General features: G+C 35.0%; 1 protein-coding gene across 1 annotated transcript in view; it reads left to right on the top strand.

Moving 5' to 3' along the window:
- VPS50 (VPS50 subunit of EARP/GARPII complex) overlaps nucleotides 1-23,994 on the top strand; it is a 129,838-nt gene that overhangs the window by 63,415 nt on the left and 42,429 nt on the right. Inside the window, exons 14-18 of the mRNA XM_081244658.1 lie at nucleotides 589-680; nucleotides 4,737-4,831; nucleotides 5,159-5,257; nucleotides 20,504-20,594; nucleotides 23,104-23,280. Coding sequence (XP_081100784.1) covers nucleotides 589-680; nucleotides 4,737-4,831; nucleotides 5,159-5,257; nucleotides 20,504-20,594; nucleotides 23,104-23,280 — 554 coding nt within the window. The remainder of the gene's footprint in view (nucleotides 1-588; nucleotides 681-4,736; nucleotides 4,832-5,158; nucleotides 5,258-20,503; nucleotides 20,595-23,103; nucleotides 23,281-23,994) is intronic.

The raw sequence follows: 23,994 nt of genomic DNA, 5'->3' as shown, positions 1-23,994 counted from the left end.
TTGCACAAAGGCATAATTTTTAAAATATAATGTGTATGTGTATTTTCAGTTGCTTTTAGGGGGAGAATTATTTTGAGGCAGGTCATTGATCTTACCTGTTGAACTGGACATTGTTAGATTATTTACCTAGAATGGATAAAAGTATTCTGGATCATGAAAAATATAAAATGTATGCATCATTGCCTCACTGCATGAGCAGTTTTGCACTCTGTACTCTTGTTAACATGCATATTAATTGAAAATTGGGTTAGTTGGTCCTGTAATGCCCTGGCAGTAGGCAGTATATGGGTCATTAAGAATCTGGTTTCTGGGGTTGCACTACCCAAGTTGGAATCCCAGCTATAATCACATATAAGCTGAGTGGTCTTAGGTGTAAAGTACTTAACATTTCAGAGTCTGAATTTGTCTATCTTATCAAATGAGTTTAATCCTAATTCCTATTTTTTGACATTGTTTTGGTTGTATAAATATTGAGAATATTTTCTATATTTTACACATGCTTATAATATATGAGAATCCAAATTTATTATTTTTTTGAAAACAAAAATGTGAAGCAAATTTTAAAACATATACCATCTTTTATTTCAGAAGGGAGTAATATGATGGGTACTGAAGAAACAAATTTTGATCGTGGCTACATAAAAAAGAAATTAGAACATGGACTTACACGAATATGGCAGGTTTGGTTTTTTTAAACTATTTTTTTTACAAAAGCAATAGAAACCTTCATGTCAAAGTTGTTTTAGAAATTCAGTATTTAAGTTTTCTGTATTTGTTTGTTTTCCCCGCAGATCTAATCATGTGTTAGTTTTTCTTTAGAATAAGTCTACCATTTGAGTTCTGTAATTTAGTTGTCAATTATATTTGACTATAAGTGGCAGTAGAAAAAGTTTTAATTTGAAAATATCCATTGGAAATATTCCTTGATTACATTTTGCTTTTAGTGACCTAACAGATTTGTGCTTTCCTGAAGAAGTTGTTTTCTTATTGAGATACTGTTTATTTTGTGTGTGTTTTTTTCCCTTTTCTATTAATTTTAGGAAAAGGATAACTATATAATAGATGACATAGTTGGGTTGGAGTCTAGAACAGAATGAAGAATTCTAAGTCAGTGATTTTTGTGCCTTGAGTGAATCTTATGTATTTATTGACTGAATGTGTATTCCTTGGCTTTTCTTTTGCAGTTTAGTAGCTCAGTTGTTATCAGACAACTAAATTTGTTAATTTGTTAAAAATTTTCACTTCCTAGATAAGTGTAATTTCTTTGGTGATAACTTTGTTCTTTTTGGACTGCTTCAATATTTAGAAGACTATATAGACACTTTGACCATATTATGGTCTTTTAAAATGTATTTTTGATTTTTCTAATGAAGTTGATGTTTAGTTTGAAAATCTTTTATAGGATTTCTTTTGAAAAAATTGTTTAGGAAAATATATACTGAAAACATAAATTTCCTCAAGAATCACTTAGCAGTTATAATTTAGTGCTCTTCTAACTTTTGATAACTTTCTATTAGAGATATGCTATTTGAATTTATACTTTAATATTTAAATATGTGATAGTGGTAAGAGCTTTGCCTTTTGTATTTTCTGATACGACCATATGAAACTAATTTTTAGTTTTCCATTAATTATGGGTTGGGGCTGACTTTTTTCTGAATGTTATGTATAACAGAAAGGAAAATCTCATTCTCTAGTGTCAGATATGAGTTGTTTCTGATTTAGTCTTCTAACAGGCTCTAATTATACTTTGTTGAAATTGTAGAATCTATGATAGAATTTCTGGTAATTCAAAGTACTTTGGATTATTGGCCTGGTATTTTATATAGCTAGTTTCTATTCAGTCTGGCAACCTGATGTCATTCTTGATATAGGAATATCTGTTAAATGTAAGATTTAGTAAAGCTATTATCATTTAAGTGTTTGGCCAGTTTAATGAAAGTCATCATGCTTTTGAATACAGATAATTGTGTTGTAGGTTTCAAGTTTTAGAATATCTTCATCTCCACCCACTTCAAGTCCCTTTTGCACCTCCAACCCCAGTTCTCATCCAGTTCTACACAGGACTTTGTGTACGTTAGGAACTCATTAGTATTTGTTCAATTGAAATCACAAAGCTCAATGCAATTGAAAAAGGCAAAAACTCTGAAAAATAAATGTTTTTTGAGAACACATCTGGCAGACAAAACCTGGCAGGAATTGAATTCATTTGATAGCACAATCTGACCAGTATTGTCATTTGGCTTTTTGTAGTATTTGTTTATCCCGTTAAGGTGAACATTCATATGTTGAAGGGATATAAATGTGTTTTATTTTGGGATACTGCCTTAGAGCCCACTGGGGATGTTATATAATATATGCTATACATACCATAATATATTTCTAATATCTGAAATGCTAAATTCCAAAGCACAAGTGAGCATGTGACAGTTTATTGACCTTATAAATTTATTATAGAGATGATTGAGAAGCATAAGAAGATAGTTAAATATTTCTGACATAAAACTAAACTCAGAATCATAATCACCTTGATAATTATTATAAAAACTTTTCAGTTTTTAGAATATTGTCGCAAATTTTCCATGCATTTTGACTCAGAACCTTTAAGGGAAAAAGGTTGTATCAGTCATAATATGTGTATCGCACTGTTTGTGGGTTTAAGAACACAGTGGTGAAAGCATGGTCCTTGACCTCATGGAGCTTACATATCCAACCATATGAAAGTCGTTGTCTTTCAAGATTTTCTTTTTAGTCTTTAAATATTTGATACGTGAGAAGTGACAGTTTTAAAATGCTTATTATTTATTTCTTTTTACTATAGAAAATTAGGGTTGGAATATTTCTACTTTTTGTGAATTTGAGATTTTCTTTACAGCCTAATAAACCGCCCACTTTTAAAGTTCTTCCTGGGGCATTTGAAAAATAAACATGTATTTCTTCTTTGTATTGGGAATTAGGTTCTCTATGTAAATTAAAGCAGTTTATTATGTATATGTATTATTCTCATCTGTATTCTTATTTGGTTGTGGTTTTCTTGGTCTGTGCTGTTCTGAGGGAGGAGTTTTAATCTTCCAGAATGATTGTAGTTTTGTCAGGTTTTTCTTTTATTTCTAACAGCTTTTGTTTTTATACTCAGATGCCATGTTGATTGATGATGCAATGCTAATAACCACTTTACTTACCCTCATTGTACATAATTCTCTTTATTAATTTAAAAAAATAGCTCTTTTCTCCTTAGGCATTTTGCAGTGAATTCTAGTTTGCTTTATTATTACCATTGCTGTATTTATTTTGTTCATATTTTCCTGATAAATCCTTGACTATTCCTTTATTTTAAATGTTTTTCTATCATATTTTAGTTTTAAAAATAAAGATAATATGTAAAGTTCTTAGTATAATGCTTGACAAAAGTAAATAATCAGAAAACAGTAGTTTTTACTGCTGTTTATTAAGCTTTTATGTGTATATTAGCACTGTTTCTGATTTATTTTTCCTATTCCATTGACTTTTCTCTATATTGCTAGCATTTTTTGGTAGTTTTATATATATTTAATATAGGTGGTACAAGTCCCCCATCATCCCTGATAACTTCATCCTTTCAAAGTGCTATTTTTAAAAAAGAGGTTATTGTCTACTTATTATTTCTAGTGAATTTTAGAATAATTGTTCAGAAGAAAAGTTTTTTTGTGTGTGTGATTTTGGTTAGAATTTCACTGTATCTCTACATTAACTTGGAGAAATTGACATATTTACAGTATTTAGTCACGTATTCAGTCCCTTAACTCTCAATTTGTGGAAATTTCTTTTGTATCCCATTAGAATTGTTAGTTTTTTGTTATAGGTCTGATAGCTCTTATTAAAATTATTCCTAAGTATATTGTATTTTCAATATTTGTTTTAAATGAAATCTCTCCATTTTTAGGTACTTCAGCCAGGTATACATGAAAACTATTAATTTTTATATACTGTACTTAAACACTTCACACAATCATCTTATTCTAATTATTTTTGAATTGATTATTTTGGGGTTTCTAGCTTACTGAACCATGCCCAAATAATGATGATTTTTATCAGTATATCTAGTATGAGGATATAATTCTTATCTTGCATGTGTGTGTGTATTAGTAGTGATGATTGTGTTCTCTACTATTTTTTTTTAATTAATTAATTTATTTTTGGTTGCATTGGGTCTTTGTTGCTGCGTGGGCCTTCTCTAGTTGCAGTGAGCGGGGGCTACTCTGCGTTGCGGTGCGTGGGCTTCTCACTGCGGTGGCTTCTCTTGTTGCGGAGCACGGGCTCTAGGCGTGTGGGCTTCAGTAGTTGTGGCACGCGGGCTCAGTAGTTGTGGCTCATGGGCTCAATAGTTGTGGCTCACGGGCTCTAGAGCGCAGGCTCACTAGTTGTGGTGCACGGGTTTAGTTGCTCCGTGGCATGTGGGATCTTCCCGGACCAGGGCTCGAACCCGTGTCCCCTGCATTGGCAGGCGGATTCTTAACCACTGTGCCACCAGGGAAGCCCCAAGTCTATACTATTTTTATATCTGATGTTCATGGAATTGTCTCTATGATATCACCCTAAATATGTTGACTATTAGCCTAACTAGATATTTTTTTATCAAGTTAAGAATCTATTCCTGTCTCATTTTAATGTGTAACTATACAAAAAATGGTTCTGAGAACTTATTTTCTATATTTTGGATTTACTTGAAATATTTATTTATTGTTTTTTTTTTATAGGATGTTCAGCTAAAAGTAAAAACCTACTTGCTTGGAACTGATTTGTCTATATTCAAATATGATGACTTCATCTTTGTTTTGGATATAATCAGCAGGTAGTGTTTGAGATCTTGTCTTATTCTTTAGTTTGATTCATTGAACCATGATAATCAATGAAGTCATGAATCACTGAGTTGTATAACGTAATGGAAGTAAAGATAATTGAGCATTCATAGTCTAATTTCTGCTAGGTTTATGTGTGAGTGTGTTTAAATGTTTCTGCCCTTTGGATGTTGTAAACTGTAATGAATGTGATCTTCAGAATTTCTTCAGACATCCAAATTTTTATGATTTGTTACCTTTGAATAAAGATGACCCGTACTTCTTTTTTCCCTATAATAAACATGTTGCTGAAATTTACGTAAATCATTCTGTCCAACTAGGTTGATGCAAGTTGGAGAAGAATTCTGTGGTAGCAAGTCTGAAGTTTTGCAAGAGTCTATTAGAAAACAAAGTGTCAATTATTTTAAGAACTACCATAGGTAAGAACTCTAATAAAATATGAATAGACTTATTTAGGTAGTGAGAATACCTTTGTCTAATGCTTAACCTTATAGTGTTAATTGGTTTAAAATAATTACTTTTGAATTTGAAAGACTATCTTCTTTGTAGCTTTTTTTAGGATGGTTAAGGATTTTTTTGCCAAAAATATCATAGAGTATTCTGATTACTTATTTTTTGTAAATTTCAATATGTGTTTTGTCTTGAGGGGCTTAAAATACTGAACTGACTTCTGTATGGGTGGAAGATGATTATTACATTAGGGATCCCCAGAAGAATTTGGCCCCTATTCTCTACCTGCATATACGGTGTGAGCTAGTAAGGAAGTTAAATCAGTAGCGGCAGCACTCAGTGAGCGGGGGATGCTTGAAACTGTGTGCCATTTAGGAGTAAAAAGGCTTTCAGAGAACAGGGCATGATAATCAGAATGTAGCTACAAAGCCAAGATTTTGTACTACATTGCTTTGCAAAACAATCACTACTAACTTTAAAAAGGGTGCCTAGGAATGGTTTTGGGAGTGGAAGAAGGTAGGAAAGAATGTTTATATAGCAATGTGTTTGTATGCTTAAAGCAGCGTTAAATTGAGAGAGAGACTATTTATTAGACCTTTCTTCATATAAGCTGGACCCTATGCTGTACACCTTATATACATTTTATCATTTGAATTGAGTTACAGCTCACTTTTTATTCTGCATTTTTACTTTTTAAAATTAAGTTTTGATTTTGTTGTTATTTGCTGCTGGGGAGAGTTGGGATTTGAAATTCTCCTTTCTCTCCTTGTTCATAGTCAACCCCTGGTCACAGGGATATGTGCTATGTCAGAAGAGAGGTTACTGGATGTGAAACCATTGACTAATTTATTATTAAATATATTTAAGTACACATTTTCTGTCTTAATTGTAAACTATTAAATATTTGTTTTGAAAGTATATTTAAGTTGATTCTGTACCAAAGCAGAGCCTTTGAGTTTCACAATTGAATGAAGAGAATGTTTAAAAAATAAAAAAATTTTTTTAATTGATTAAACCTCAGGAAAACAGTGGTAAGGGAACAACATGAAACCCTAACACTACCTTAATTTATAACTTCCTTTTCTGTTAAAACTTAAGCCCTGTTAAAATAGAAGGCTTGGCCTGTATACATTGCTGTCCAAAATGAGAGGGGCCTTATACTCACAGTTGGGAAAGGATAAAGAACTATGAAGGAGCTAGGAGCTTCACTTACCCTATCAGAATGCAGGCATTGCTGGATGTCCATTTCTCAAAGATTGCTTTATATCCAACAAGACAACTGGGGTGTCTTTTGATGTTCATTGTGACTGCAAGATGTGTGTAATACAAAAACATGGATTTATTTAATGGTTTGCATTCTGCATTCCATTTTACTTACTGTCAAAAGGTGTCTGTCATCTGTGGCCACCAGGAAAGGGCATTTCTAGACTCTGGCTGTGATGGATATTCCTTACAAAAGTTCACCTTGATGAAATTAGAAAATACAGAAATGAATTATTGTTTCCGAAACACTCAATATTTTAATGGACTTTCCTTGTTAGAAACATTTGTGAAACTTGTTTCCCATTGAGGAGGCTGTATTGTATTGTTAGAAGGAGAGAAGGACTGGGAAATGGTAAACTCGGGCTCTTACCACATTTTTGCCACCTGCCATCTCTCTGTCATTGGACAAATCATTTAACCCCTCTGAGATATGGTTCTATCTATCAATCGTAAAATGAGGTGGCTGGACTAAAAGGTCTCCCAAAGTATTACCTGCAGATCTTTCCCTTTTTTCTTGCTGCATTGTGTATTATAAAAATTGGAATAGGTTAAAAAAAAAGTAAAGATGTAATCTTTCTTTGTAGTATTCTTCTCTTTTCCCAGTGTTTAAACCAGTCTTGCTCATATACTGCCTGTAGTCATTCTCTCTCCAACAGCTGCCATTTGGGAAATTATAATGAAATCACTTGGTAAAGTTGGTGCCAACCATCAGTGTGTTCTGAAGTACATCTGTTTCTTTATAAAGCAAGATAAACTTGACAGGCAGTTTAGAAATGATGCCAATGTATATATATTGAGTTGACGAAAGTCATTACATTAGCCAGTGATGAACCTAAATCTACTAAATTCTGATTTAATATATCCTTCACCAAATCATACTACATAAATACCGAAAAATACCATGAAACATGGTGAAATATAGATCATCTGTTTCAATTTTGTTAGTGTTTAAATATGCTTACAATTTGTTTCATGGTCCTCTACTGCCAAGTAGAGCTCTTGAGAATAAAGAAATTCTTGAACCGAATTACTCTTATTTTACAGTCCATTTAGGTTGTTGGTTTGAAGATGTAAGCATAATAAAAAGGTGAAAGTAGAAGCATTTTACTCTTTGGCAGAACATCTGTTTATAAAATGTACCCATGTTGCTTGTGGAAGTTGTATTAAAGCTTGTGTGCCATTATCTTTTTCTAGGGCAAAGCTGGATGAGCGTGTGAGGGAGCACAGTCTCTGTCATCTGTCAGTGTACATTCTTATCTTTCAAAGATATATTTTATTCTCCCAGGTTTCGTTATGTTCTAAGTTTGTCTACACCCAGTGCTGTCATTCTTCTGCCAGATGTTGCAGAATGCCCCAAAGCACAAATAATCTAATTTGAACAGTAAGGACAGAGAAATTATGTAGCAGTGTGCTATTGCCAAAACATTCTATTTAACAAGTACCTTTTAATTTTAATTACTTTAGTATTTAGAGCATATAAATGTTTTCAGTGATCCTAAAGGTGCACTGACTAATGTCAGAAGAGGGGAAAGGTCACCTATCCTTTTAGGGAGAAAAGTCTCTCCTTGCCTTTTAAGGTTTAAGTTTATTAAGGTTTGGTTTATTCCTTAAGTGTCTTTAAAATGTGTGTTTCTAGGGTCAGTTTTATTATCCATATACTTATCTTTGTTTTCTGTCTGGATCAGATGATTTAATCATCTCTTCTGTTTTTGAATACTGGGCCTGACATCTTCTAGAACTGACCTGCCAGCATGTGTTGCACCCCTACCCCTAATCCCCCGCCCATATATCCTCTGCCAAATAAGTTGTTTTGGTTAAGGCTTCAGGCAGAGTAGTAAGTAAGTTACCAATAATTTTAGTTGTTTTATAGGAGATCTCATAAAGAGGTTTTTTTTTTTTAAAACAGAAAAACCTAACCTATAATAGCTTCAATTTATGAGTGTCCACAGATATATTTTCCTAGTATTGCTTTGTAACAAACTGTCCTGAAACTTACAGGCTTAAAACAACCATCATCTTATCATTATTACATGTATTCTGTGAGTCAGGAATAATTCAGGCAGGGATCAACTGATTCTTCTGCTCCTCATAGCACTGACTGAGGTGACTAAGCAGTACTCAGCTGGTGGAAAGCTTGCGTAGCAGGTTCAAGACGGCTTCACTTGCACCTTGGTGGAGATGGCTGGAAGGGTGTACAGCTGGGTTGGTTAGTCAACATGCCTTCATGTGGCCACTCCAGTATGGTGATCTCAGGGTGGTTGGACTTCTTATGTGGCAGCTGGCTTCCCATAGGACTAGAGTTCCAAGAGAACCACACAGAGGCTGCATGACCTTTTCTGATATAGGCTCAGGAGACATGCAGTCCTTCTACCATATTCCTTTGAATACAGGCTTGTCGTAAGGCTGGTCCAGACTCAAGAGGAGGGAAATTAGACTTTTCCTTTTGATTGGGGAGTGGTAAGGTCATGTCATAGAAGAGCATGTGTGTGGGATAGGAGGTGTTGTTGCAGCTCTCTTTGATATATTCCTTGGGAAAATAAGGAGAAATGCTTTCAGAAAATAATTTTTTTTTGGACTTGGTGATAATGGTGCCAATAAGTTAAATTTATTTTTAATATGTGAAGTGTTTTACTGAAAATTTATGTAAAAGTACAACTATTTTCCATCTCTAAACTATACAAGAGGGCTTAAATTTTGGACTTAAAATGAGAACAAAAGGAACAATGTCTCCATAATATATATCTCTTACTTTACACTACTCCCTCTTCTGTATATATGTACATACACATAGATACACAATAATAATGGGTAGGCAACTATTAAACTCCTCTTAGTAAATACGGTTGTTACTGATTTCCAATTTTCTTCCTGCTGGTAAAGAGTCTGGGGCAGTGTGGTGTTATCCATGGCCTCTAAAGTGTTATTCACTAGCTTCATGGCCTGTGTGATTTTAACCAAATTTTTTACTTCTCTGAACGTCAAATTCCTTCTCTTTAAAGTGTATAAAGGCTTATATTAGATACTCTACCTTCTTTAAACCTTGTGCTTTTATCATTCGTTTTTGGAACTTACATTTTATTGCTTCAAATCTTTTATTAGGTTAAGTAAAAGATCTGTGTTTCACACAGTTCTAATTCACTAACACTTATCCTTTAACTTGTAGGTCAATATATTTGAGACACACTGTAGATCGGTTATTATCTCCTTCACTATATTTGCACTTTAAAATCTCTTTAATTTTATTTTGATTGTACGTATTTTTTTGTATACCAGAGAAGGTTTTTTGTGTCCTGCTTGTGTGTTGTTTCTAAAGATGCAGGTGGCACCCAGAGTGCTTAAAGTAATAATTGGGACTGCTTTTCACATAACTATGATTATAGTCAGTTCTGTTATTCAACATCTGATTAGTTTGTACCTTACATACTCATTGCTTTTTCATCATAACTGCCATCTTTTTTGTGTATTAGAGTAAAATAGAAGAAAGGAAATAAAATGCAAATCTTTCAATTTGTGTAAAATGTTCTTGGGGAAAGAGATGCAAAGGAAGTTTTCTTTGGCTCTATTGAATCAATTTGGATAATATTAACCAACATCATTTACAGTAAAAAAAAAAAAAAGTAAATTTTTGCCTTTGACTATTGTTTCCAACCATGTTGCAGTGAAAAGAACAAGATTTGGAAATCAGGGCCCCTGTCTCTGCTGTCTACTACTTGTGACCTTGTGACCCTTCACAAGTGGATTAATGTTTCCTTGGGCCATTTGTGGCCTTATCTTAATGGACCTGCCCTTTATTGCAGACAATTTGGGGAGGGTAGTGAGTAGATTATTACAGTTTTTTCTTTTGAAAAACTTTATTAAATCATAATTCACATAAATGTATGCATATCTTATTGTACAACTCTATGAATTTTTTACATATATGTACACCACATAAACTGCCCGGATTAAGATATGGAACTTTTCCAATATCCTAGAACAAGGTATAAGGTGTATCCCTTGTACCTTTTCTTGGTCAGTAGCCTCCTCAGAGGTAACTGCTATTCTTCTGTCACCATTGACTAGTCATGCCCGTTTTGAACATTATGTAAATATTGTAGTTTTATTAATGTTGTTCTGAATTGTATTGCTTTTTATTTTAAATTTCTTGTTGTTTCTTACACACACACACACACACACACGTTGATTTAGTTAGTATATTGACCTTGGATTCCTATGATCTGGTGGTTAAATTAGCATTTTATTAAATCTAATAGTTTGGAAATTCTTTTGAATTGTTTATACAATATGTCAAATGTGAATAATGATGGTTTTATATATTTCTTTCTAAACTTTGTATTGGTTAGGAGTTCTGGTACAATGTTGAATAGAAGTGCCAACAAGGGACATCCTTTCATTCAGTACTTTATGATATTTGTATGATATTTGTGGTAGGTTTTTGTAGATACTCTATATCAGATTAAAGAAATTCCTAAGAGACAGTCAACTTTAAGGCAAGAAATATTGGTAAAAGTAAAGGGGATACTTCATAATTATGATAGATTGTTAAGAAGATATAATAATCCTAAATTTGTATATTCCTACTAAAATAAATTTGAAATAATATAAAGCAAAAGTATTCAGACTAAAAGGAGAAATAGACAAATTGATAATCATAGTTGGGAAATTTTATGTGCCACTTTCAGTAATTGGTAATATAAGCAGACAAAAAAATCAGTAAGGATATATGTTTGACTAACATATTAGTAAAATTTGCCTAATTGATATAGGTATATTGGTATATGTATGTTTATACATGTGTATATATATTACAACACTTGACAGCTGAAGAATTCATTTTTTTTTTAAGAGCAGAGGAAAGTTTATCAAAATCAATCAACTGCTGGGCCCTAAAGCAAGTCCTAAAAAAATAAAAAAAGTCAAAAGATTGAAATCATAGAGAGCATATTCTCTGACCACAGTGGAATTAAACTACAAATAAATAACAGAGAGATAATGAGAAAACCTGCCAAGTTTTTGAAATTAACCTATTTTCAGTGTTAAAGAAGAAATCGTATTGGGAATTAGAAATTATTTAAAAATGAATGACAATAAAAGTATGATATAAAAATTGTGAGATATAGCTAAAGCAGAAGGGGGAATTTTTAGCTTTAAATGCATTTTTTGGTAAAGAAGAATGTTTGAAAATCAGTGCACTGAACTTCCATTTCAAGAAGTTAAAAAAAATGACAGCAAATTAAACCTAAAGAAACAGAGGGAAGATAATTACAAGAGCAGGAATCAATGAAAGAGAAAGTAAATGTATAATAGAAATCTACAATGCTACTTAGCAAGACTGAGCAAGAAAAAGAAACACAAATTATATCAGCAGTTAAAAAGAAGGTACCTATACATCTTAAGACATTAAAAATAAAACAAAATGATATAAACTTTATGCTGATAAAGACAATTTAGATCGAAAAGAACGAATTCCTCGTACATATTTAATAAGCTGATAAAATAAAACATAGAAAATCTGAATAATCCTGTATCTTTAAAGAAATTGAATCTTTGCTTCAAAGCATTTCCATAAAGTATCTCCAGGCCTGCTGCTGTCACTGGTCAATTTAGCTAAATATTTAAGGCAGAAGTAATATCAATATAAACTCTTTCAGAGAACAGAAAAGGACAGAATGCTTTATAACTTATTTTATGAGGCCTTCATAGCACTGATACCAAAACATAACAAGTATGTTACAAAAAAAAAATTACAGGCTAGTACCTCATAAGAACATAAGTGTAAAAATCCTGAACAAAAGATTGGCATATTACATCCAGTGATATCTAAAAACAACAATACATCATGAACAGACAGGGTTTATTGCAGGAAAACAAGGTTGGCTAAACATTTTAAAAATTAATAAATTTAATTTACTAATTAACAGCTACAGGAAAAACACCACATTGATCATTTAAACAGATGAAGAAAAAAATTTTGATGAAAATTCCACCCTAGTTCCAGATTTTAAGAAATCATGTCTGTAATTTTTACTTTCAATCTAGTTTTGCTTCTGACCTAATTTTAATTTCAATCTTATATGTAAAGTATGCCTCTTATAAACAGCATGTAGTCTTTTTTTGTTTTCATGTTTTAAAATCCAATCTGATGATTTTTGTGGGGTTTTTTGTTTTGTTTTTTTACATCTTTATTGGAGTATAATTGCTTTACAATGGTGTGTTAGTTTCTGCTTTATAACAAGTGAATCAGTTATACATATACATATGTTCCCATATCTCTTCCCTCTTGCGTCTCCCTCCCTCCCACCCTCCCTATCCCACCACACCAGGTGGTCACAAAGCACCAAGCTGATCTCCCTGTGCTATGAGGCTGCTTCCCACTAGCTATCTGTTTTACGTTTGGTAGTGTATATATGTCCATGCCACTCTCTCACTTTGTCACAGCTTACCCTTCCCCCTCCCCATATCCTCAAGTCCATTCTCTAGTAGGTCTGTGTCTTTATTCCTGTCTTACCCCTAGGTTCTTCATGACATTTTTTCTTCTTAAATTCCACATATATGTGTTAGCATATGGTATTTGTCTTTCTCTTTCTGACTTACCTCACTCTGTATGACAGACTCTAGGTCTATCCACCTCATTACAAATAGCTCAATTTCGTTTCTTTTTATGGCTGAGTAATATTCCATTGTATATATGTGCCACATCTTCTTTATCCATTCATCCGATGATGGACACTTAGGTTGTTTCCATGTCCTGGCTATTGTAAATAGGGCTGCAATGAACATTTTGGTACATGACTCTTTTTGAATTATGGTTTTCTCAGGGTATATATGCCAAGTAGTGGGATTGCTGGGTCATATGGTAGTTCTATTTGTAGTTTTTTAAGGAACCTCCATACTGTTCTCCATAGTGGCTACCAATTCACACTCCCACCAGCAGTGCAAGAGTGTTCCCTTTTCTCCACACCCTCTCCAGCATTTATTGTTTCTAGATTTCTTGATGATGGCCATTCTGACTGGTGTGAGATGATATCTCATTGTAGTTTTGATTTGCATTTCTCTAATGATTAATGATGTTGAGTATTCTTTCATGTGTTTGTTGGCAGTCTATATCTTCTTTGGAGAAATGTCTGTTTAGGTCTTCTGCCCATTTTTGGATTGAGTTGTTTGTTTTTTTGTTACTGAGCTGCATGAGCTGCTTATAAATTTTGGAGATTAATCCTTTGTCAGTTGCTTCATTTGCAAATATTTTCTCCCATTCTGAGGGTTGTCTTTTGGTCTTGTTTATGGTTTCCTTTGCTGTGCAAAAGCTTTGAAGTTTCATTAGGTCCCACTTATTTATTTTTGTTTTTATTTCCATTTCTCTAGGAGGTAGGTCCAAAAGGATCTTGCTGTGATTTATGTCATAGAGTGTTCTGCCTATGTTTTCCTGTAAGAGTTTGATAGTTTCTGGCCTTACATTTAGGTCTTTAATCCATTTTGAGCTTATTTTTGTGTATGGTGTTAGGGAGTGATCTTATCTCATACTTTTACATGTCCCTGTCCAGTTTTCCCAGCACCACTTATTGAAGAGGCTGTCCTTTCTCCACTGTACATTCCTGCCTCCTTTATCAAAGATAAGGTGACCATATGTGCGTGGGTTTATCTCTGGGCTTTCTATCCTGTTCCATTGATCTATCTTTCTGTTTTTGTGCCAGTACCATACTGTCTTGATTACTGTAGCTTTGTAGTACAGTCTGAGGTCAGAGAGCCTGATTCGTCCAGCTCTGTTTTTCGTTCTCAACATTGCTTTGGCTATTCGGGGTCTTTTGTTTTTCCAAACAAATTTTGAAATTTTTTGTTCTAGTTCTGTGAAAAATGCCAGTGGTAGTTTGATAGGGATTGCATTGAATCTGTAGATTGCTTTGGGTAGTAGAGTCATTTTCACAGTGTTGATTCTTCCAATCCAAGAACATGGTATATCTCTCCATCTATTTGTATCATCTTTAATTTCTTTCATCAGTGTCTTATAATTTTCTGCATACAGGTCTTTTGTCTCCTTAGGTAGGTTTATTCCTAGATATTTTCTTCTTTTTGTTGCAGTGGTAAATGGGAGTATTTTCTTGATTTCACATTCAGATTTTTCATCATTAGTGTATAGGAATGCCAGAGATTTCTGTGCATTAATTTTGTATCCTGCTACTTTACCAAATTCATTGATTAGCTCTAGTAGTTTTCTGGTAGCATCTTTAGGATTCTCTATGTATAGTATCATGTCATCTGCAAACAGTGACAGCTTTACTTCTTCTTTTCCGATTTGGATTCCTTTTATTTCCTTTTCTTCTCTGATTGCTGTCGCTAAAACTTCCAAAACTATGTTGAATAAGAGTGGTGAGAGTCGGCAACCTTGTCTTGTTCCTGATCTTAGTGGAAATGGTTTCAGTTTTTCACCATTGAGGACGATGTTGGCTGTGGGTTTGTCATATATGGCCTTTATTATGTTGAGGAAAGTTCCCTCTATGCCTACTTTCTGCAGGGTTTTTATCATAAATGGGTGTTGAATTTTGTCTAAAGCTTTTTCTGCATCTATTGAGATGATCATATGGTTTTTCTCCTTCAATTTGTTAATACGGTGTATCACGTTGACTGATTGGCATATATTGAAGAATCCTTGCATTCCTGGAATACACCCCACTTAATCATGGTGTATGATCCTTTTAATGTGCTGTTGGATTCTGTTTGCTAGTATTTGTTGAGGGTTTTTGTATCTATGTTCATCAGTGATATTGGCCTGTAGTTTTCCTTCTTTGTGACATCTTTGTCTGGTTTTGGTATCAGGGTGATGGTGGCCTCGTAGAATGAGTTTGGGAGTGTTCCTCCATCTGCTATATTTTGGAAGAGTTTGAGAAGGATAGGTGTTAGCTCTTCTCTAAATGTTTGATAGAATTCGCCTGTGAAGCCATCTGGTCCTGGGCTTTTGTTTGTTGGAAGATTTTTAATCACAGTTACAATTTCAGTGCTTGTAATTGGTCTGTTCATATTTTCTATTTCTTCCTGGTTCAGTCTCGGAAGGTTATGCATTTCTAAGAATTTGTCCATTTCTTCCAGGTTGTCCATTTTATGGCATAGAGTTGCTTGTAGTAATCTCTCATGATCCTTTGTATTTATGCAGTGTCAGTTGTTACTTCTCCCTTTTCAGTTCTAATTCTATTGATTTGAGTTTTCTCCCTTTTTTTCTTGATGAGTCTGGCTAATGGTTTATCAATTTTGTTTATCTTCTCAAAGAACCAGCTTTTAGTTTTATTGATCTTTGCTATCGTTTTCTTCATTTCTTTTTCATTTATTTCTGATCTGATTTTTATGATTTCTTTCCTTCTGCTAACTTTGGGGTGTTTTTATTCTTCTTTCTCTAATTGCTTTAGGCGCAAGGTTAGGTTGTTTATTCGCGATGTTTCCTGTTTCTTAAGGTGGGATTGTATTGCTATAAACTTCCCTCTTAGAACTGCTTTTGCTGCATCCCATAGGTTTTGGGTCGTCGTTTCTCCACTGTCATTTGTTTCTAGGTATTTTTTGATTTCCTCTGATTTCTTCAGTGATCACTTCATTATTAAGTAGTGTATTGTTTAGCCTCCATGTGTTTGTATTTTTTACAGCTCTTTTCCTGTAATTGATATCTAGTCTCATAGCGTTGTGGTCGGAAAAGATACTTGATACAATTTCAACTTTCTTAAATTTACCAAGGCTTGATTTGTGACCCAAGATATGATCTATCTTGGAGAATGTTCCATGAGCACTTGAGAAAAATGTGTATTCTGTTCTTTTTGGATGAAATGTCCTATAAATAAATATCAATTAAGTCCATCTTGTTTAATGTATCATTTAAAGCTTGTGTTTCCTTATTTATTTTCATTTTGGGTGATCTGTCCATTGGTGAAAGTGGGGTGTTAAAGTCCCCTACTATGAATGTGTTACTGTCGATTTTCCCTTTTATGGCTGTTAGTATTTGCCTTATGTATTGAGGTGCTCCTATGTTTGGTGCATAAATATTTACAATTGTTATATCTTCTTCTTGGATCGATCCCTTGATCATTTTGTAGTGTCCTTCCTTGTCTCTTGTAACATTCTTTATTTTAAAGTCTATTTTGTCTGATATGAGAATTGCTACTCCAGGTTTCTTTTGGTTTCCATTTGCATGGAATATCTTTTTCCATCCCCTTACTTTCAGTCTGTATGTGTCTCTAGGTCTGAAGTGGGTCTCTTGTAGACAGCATATATATGGGTCTTATTTTTTTATCCATTCAGCCAATCTGTGTCTTTTGGTGGGAGCATTTAGTCCAGTTACATTTAAGGTAATTATCGATATGTATGTTCCTATTCCCATTTTCTTAATTGTTTTGGGTTCATCATTGTAGGTCTTTTCCTTCTGTTGTGTTTCTTGCCTAGAGAAGTTCCTTTAGCATTTGTTGTAAAGCTGGTTTGGTGGCACTGAACTCTCTCAGCTTTTGCTTGTCTGTAAACATTTTAATTTCTCCATCAAATCTGAATGAGATCCTTGCTGGGTAGAGTAATCTTGGTTGCAGGTTTTTCTTCTTCATCACTTTAAATATGTCCTGCCAGTCCCTTCTGGCTTGCAGAGTTTCTGCTGAAAGATCAGCTGTTAACCTTATGGGGATTCCCTTGTGTGTTATTTGTTGTTTTTCCCTTGCTGCTTTTAATATGTTTTCTTTGTATTTAATTTTTGACAGTTTGAATAATATGTGTCTTGGCGTATTTCTCCTTGGATTTATTCTGTATGGGACTCTCTGTGCCTCCTGGACTTGATTAACTATTTCCTTTCCCATATTAGGGAAGTTTTCAACTATAATCTCTTCAAATATTTTCTCAGTCCCTTTCTTTTTCTCTTCTTCTTCTGGAACCCCTATAATTTGAATGTTGGTGCGTTTAATGTTGTCCCAGAGGTCTCTGAGACTGTCCTCTGTTCTTTTCATTCTTTTTTCTTTCTTCTGCTCTGCAGTATTTATTTCCACTATTTTATCTTCCACATCACTTATCTGTTCTTCTGCCTCAGTTATTCTGCTATTGATCCCATCTAGAGTATTTTTAATTTCATTTATTGTGTTTCTAATCATTTCTTGATTCATCTTTAGTTCTTCTAGGTCTGTGTTAACTGTTTCTTGCATTTTGTCTATTCTATTTCCGAGATTTTGGATCATCTTTACTATCATTATTCTGAATTCTTTTTCAGGTAGACTGCCTATTTCCTCTTCATTTGTTAGGTCTGGTGGGTTTTTATCTTGCTCCTTCTCCTGCTGTGTGTTTTTCTGTCTTCTCATTTTGCTTATCTTACTGTGTTTGGGGTCTCCTTTTTGCAGGCTGCAGGTTCGTAGTTCCCATTGTTTTTGGTGTCTGTCCCCGGTGGCTAAGGTTGGTTCAGTGGGTTGTGTAGGCTTCCTGGTGGAGGGGACTAGTGCCTGTGTTCTGGTGGATGAGGCTGGATCTTGTCTTTCTGGTGGGCAGGTCCACGTCTGGTGGTAGTGTGTTTTGGGGTGTCTGTGGACTTATTATGATTTTAGGCAGCCTCTCTGCTAATGGGTGGCGTTGTGTTCCTGTCTTGCTAGTTGTTTGGCATAGGGTGTCCAGCACTGTAGCTTGCTGGTCATTGAGTGAAGCTGGGTGCTGTTGTTGAGATGGAGATCTCTGGAAGATTTTCGCCGTTTGATATTACGTGGAGCTGGGAGGTCTCTTGTGGACCAGTCTCCTGAAGTTGGCTCTCCCACCTCAGGCACAGCACTGACTCCTGGCTGTAGCACCAAGAACGTTTCATGCACACGGCTCCTCAATTTGGGATGATTCGTTGTCTATTCATGTATTCCACAGATGCAGGGTACATCAAGTTGATTGTGGAGCTTTAATCCGCTGCTTCTGAGGCTGCTGGGAGAGATTTCCCTTTCTCTTCTTTGTTCTCACAGCTCCCGGGTCCCAGCTTTGGATTTGTCACCGCCTCTGCGTGTAGGTCCCCGGAGGGCATCTGTTTTTCGCTCAGACAGGACAGAGTTAAAGAAGCAGCCGCTTGAGGGACTCTGGCTCACTCAAGCTGGAGGGAGGGAGGGGTACGGAGTGCGGGGCGAGCCTGCGGCGGCAGAGGCCAGCGGGACGTTGCACCAGCCCGAGGCGTGCCGTGCGCTCTCCCGGGGAAGCCGTCCGTGGATCCCGGGACCCCGGCAGTGATGGGCTGCACAGGCTCCACGGAAGGGGGGCGTGGACAGTGACCTGCGCTTGCACACAGGCCTCTTGGCGGCGGCAGCAGCAGCCCCAGCGTCCCACGCCCGTCTCTGTGGTCCACGCTTTCAGCCGCGGCTTGTGCCCGTCTCTGGAGCTCCCTTAAGCAGCGCTCTTAATCCCCTCTCCTCGTGCACCCGGAAACAAAGAGGGAAGAAAAAGTCTCTTGCCTCATTGGCAGGTCCATACTTTTTCCCGGACTCCCTCACAGCTAGCTGTGGCGCATTAGCCCCTTCAGGCTGTGTTCATGCCGCCAGCCCCAGTCCTCTCCCTTCGCTCTGACCGAAGGCTGAGCCTCAGCTCCCAGCCCTGCCCGCCCCGGCGGGCGAGCAGACAAGCCTCTAGGGCTGATGAGTGCCGGTCGGCAGCGATCCTGTGTGCGGGAATCTCTCCGCTTTGCCCTCCGCACCCCTGTTGCTGCGCTCTCCTCCGCGACTCGGAAGCTTCCCCCCCCGCCACCCGCAGTCTTCGCCCGCGAAGGGGCTTCCTAGTGTGTGGAAACCTTTCCTCCTTCACGGCTCCCTCCCACTGGTGCAGGTCCCATCCCTATCCTTTTGTGTCTGTTTATTCTTTTTTCTTTTGCCCTACCCAGGTACCTGGGGAGTTTCTTGCCTTTTGGGAGGTCTGAGGTCTTCTGCCAACGTTCAGTAGGTGTTCTGTAGGAGTTGTTCCACGTGTAGCTGTATTTGTGGTGTATCTGTGGGGAGGAAGGTGATCTCCATGTCTTATTCTTCCGCCATCTTTCTCTTTTTTGTTTTTATTATTACAATGCTTTAAAATTTTCATTTCTGTCCATTTTGTGCATCTTTTTCTCTATTTTATTTAACTTATTTATAGTAGTTATCTTAAAGTCCTTGTCTGTTAACTCTAATATTTGGAGCAATTTCTGCTTTTCACAGATTTTACCATTTATTCCCTCTTTACTTTAGAACCTGTGGATTTAAAAAAATCTAGATTTTGTTTTTAGCTTGATTTTGGTAACAACAATGAGGCTTGTTGCAGGAAGAAGGAAGAACAGGGCAGACCCTGGCCCTTTGTTTCCTGGGTTAACAGGAAGGAAGTATTTGTTTTTCTGGAATTGCTCATATAATGTACTGATTACTCAGGAGAGACAGTAAGAGCAATAGTGTTAAAGAAAGAAGGAATCAGTATGACATGTGACTACTTGCTAATTTAAGTGCCATACTTGCTAATTTAATTGGTAAATGCTGTGTGGAGATAGATAGGCCCTGAGCTAAAATATATTTAGATAGTGATAATCAACTTGATCTTTTGGCTTAGTAAGAATGATTAAGATCTATGCTTTTTAGCATAAAACATTTATTAGCGTTTGTGGTTTTATAAACCCTATAAATTATTTCTTGTTTTTTTTGGCACCAATAGCTAAGGATGTCTTAAGTACATGAGTTGGTGAGTAGGTTTTAGTTTAGTCCCTTAAGAAAAATATCATTTCCTATGCATTCATTATTTTTGTAATATAGTAAAATTATTCTGAGTTTAGTAAATATTTGTGGTTTTTCTCTTACAGATGATAAGATATTAACAAGTATGTAAAAGTAAATGTGTTTACTGCGTTGGTCTGATGGGTTTTCAAAGTTGATTATGATCATGATGATAACTCTATAATAGTTTTGTTATATTAATTCTTGTGTGCAGTGTACTTTTCTTATTTTTTGGAGTATTCATTTTCTTTTTTTAAGAACACGGCTTGATGAACTGAGAATGTTTCTAGAAAATGAGACCTGGGAACTTTGTCCTGTTAAGTCAAATTTCAGCATCTTGCAACTTCACGTAAGTTTAAGAGCAAATAAATCAGTCTTTTATGTAGTCATCTTTAAAAGCAAACCATATATATGGAAACATTTATAAAATAATTAAATTAAGAAATAGTGCCTTTCCTTTTTTCCTTAAAAGTGATTAATAATAAGCCTCTTTTACAAGGTGATACTTCAGTGGATGTCATAATCTGTCTCTTTTTACAAATTCATTTTATACACTTGAGGAAAACTCCTTTGCCTGAAAAGAGTCACAATTAACATAATTTGTTTTCTTTAGATTCCAGAAGAGGGTCTACTGCTTCATTTAAATTTTGCAGAAAAATCAGTTATATTTTGATGGTCTTTAATGAAAATGCTTATATTTGCAGAATATTTGTCATTCCTTAAAGGGTATAATAGGTTCTGAATTTATGCTGCAACTCATAAATTTGTCTGTAATGAGAAAATGCCTCAGAGATAAAAGAGGCACTTATTAAAAAAAAACAACTAAGTTTTATTAGTTAATTGATTCCTTGAATCCTATAATGTAATATGTGAAAATATCTTTAATTTTTTTCTCTTGGTTGAAACATATTATAGATAAATATTTCTTGTGTGGTAGACCATGTCCTATCTGACAAATACCAAATATCAGAATAGAGTATATAAATTTAGATCCCTGTTTAGAAGGTTGAGTGTGTAGTTTTTGCCTTTAGAAGAAATGGCTTTCTAGAAAGAATTTTCTTATTCCTGGATAAATGTAAAGAATGCATGATTAAAAGTTTTTTTAAAGGGACAGTATTTATGCTCATATTGTATAATAGCTTACTTCTCATCCAGGTTTATCATATTGCTTTCCTAATGTGGAAATATTAAATACACTGAAACATGTTGATTAATAAATGCTTTAAAGACAATGAAATTACATTAATTTTAACATTATTTAGAGTTATTAAATTAAGATGATTTCTTGACATTATTTAGAATTCCAGCATTAATTTTAGAATCTCTATTTAAATACTTTTATTTGAATTCATATTTAACCATCAATTTGTGTGTGTGTGTGTGTGGTGCATGTGTATATAAACTTGCTGTAATTAGAAAATGACTTTTTTACAAGGTACGTTGAAACATTTCCATCCAAGTGAGCATTATATCCTTTAAAGTGGTTACCTTGAAGTTTCAGTTATGTAAGATGAGTAAGTTCTAGAGATCTATGGTACAACATTTTGCCTGCAGTTAACAATACTGTACTGTGCACTTAAAATTTTTTTAATGGTAGATCTCACATTGCAACCACAGTGGGGGAAAAAAGTAATTACATTGAAAACTATTTACAGCTGAGATAGTGTTCATTTGACACATGTATTCCTGTAGATTTTGTTTTAAAAAATTTTTGTCTTATTTATAGTCACCCCTTGTTTAGAATTTTAAAAATAATGGCCTGATTTTTAAGCATTATTGTGGATCTGATTTAATGTATAGCTGCAATTTAAAAAGAAAATAAACACATCATTTGAAACTTAGTAAACCAATGTAATTTTAAAGAAGATTATCTCTGAATATGAAAAATCTTAAATTGGGGAATAATATTAAAATGATTAGAAGGTATAAGAAAAATGTGTACTAAATTTTTGTTAAAAATCATTAAATCAAGAGTTTTGTAATTCAAAAGAACTTTAGCCATTATTCTATCTCTTCCTCTAATTAGCTGTATAATCTTGAACTTGGACCTGCATCCCTCTGGACTGCCTCAGTTTCCTCATCTGAGAAGTCTGTGATTTGGACTGGGTGCTATAACTCTGTAGCTTTAGTATTTGTGATTCTTTGATCTAGATCGACCCTTTCATTTTACAGATGAGGAGATGGAGGCATAGGGAATCAGGGGACATTCCCAATATTATATAGGAAGTTAATGGAATATAATGGATTAAAGTCAACCTAGGACTAGAAGATGTATCATCTGACCTCAGCATGTATTTTTGTTGTCTGCTTCTTTGTATATGAAGAAAAATAAATGAAAGTTTATAGACATCAATATAACAAAGAAAGGTATATCTTTTATGCTTGGATTTCAATGTATTCACGTAGAGTATCTCAAATGGTACAAGCTATTTGACTTAACAACAATTAGTTTTTATGAATGACTTTATTAAAACTGTACTCTACTAGGACTTTTGCTGTTATGTAAAAATTTTTAGAATTATCATTGAAATTGAAGTTATTTAAAAAAATTTTCTGTGCAGTTCCATAAAGTAAGCCAAAAGCAGCTTGATGCGGATAACACTGTTTTAAGTGACATCAGCGTGACTGAGTTGTCTTTAGGAAAACCTTTGAACATGTATGTCCAAGTTTGTGCTTTCAGATAACTTGCAAGATTTAAAAATGAATAACCTAAAATAAAAAAAAAAGAATAGCCTAAAAAATAGGATTGTTTTCTTTACTAACTACATCTGCATTGATGGAATATGTTTATGTACTTGAATTTTATTGTTGTTGCTAAAAGGGATCTGGCTCCTTTTTTTTTTTTTTTAAATGTCTAGGAATTTAAATTCATGGAACAGTCACGTTCTCCATCAGTTTCACCCAGTAAGCAGCCATCCTCAACTTCCTCAAAAATGGTAACCTTGTTTGAGCAGTACTGTAGTGGTGGGAATCCATTTGAAATTCAGGCTGACCACAAAGATGAAGAAACAGAAGACGTCCTGGCTTCTAATGGGGTATGTGGTGTTTTAAAAAATACTGTGGGGGGCTTCCCTGGTGGCACAGTGGTTGGGAGTCCGCCTGCCGATGCAGGGGACACGGGTTCGTGCCCCGGTCCGGGAAGATCCCACATGCCGCGGAGCGGCTGGGCCCGTGAGCCATGGCCGCTGAGCCTGCGCGTCCGGAGCCTGTGCTCCGCAACGGGAGAGGCCACAGCATGAGAGGCCCGCGTACCGCAAAAAAAAAAAAAATAATAAAAAAAAAAAATAAAAAATAAAAAATACTGTGGAACATTAGTGGGATTTTCTTATTGAGCGTGTTGTACCCAATGAGCAAGGTAATTGACTAGATTTATTCATACTTTTACCACCCACCGTCCTACCTATATACTTAGATACCTGTAATACTAATTGTACAGGTAATGAATGGCTTTCCAGTATGCTTTGTTGACATTGTCCTTTTGAATGATAAGTTTTGCCTTTATGTTTATTTTATGTTATTATTAGATTACTTTATGTTCTTACCAGATTACTAATTGAGTAGGAGCATAGTTTATTCACTGCATAGTTATATGATTTATTGGATAGACAGACGTATGAAGGAATAGATCATCTGCACTTTTTTCTCAACGCCACTTGTTGGGTAACTAAGGAAGTCATTTTGTTCCATGTCCCCTTAACTGAAACAAGGTAATGTCTTGTTTAATTACCTGGCAGGGATATTTTGAGGAT

This window comes from Mesoplodon bidens (genome assembly GCF_964165515.1).
Source record: "Mesoplodon bidens genome assembly, chromosome: 9".
NCBI lineage: Eukaryota > Metazoa > Chordata > Mammalia > Artiodactyla > Ziphiidae > Mesoplodon > Mesoplodon bidens.
This window is presented reverse-complemented; position numbering and strand designations above follow the sequence as displayed.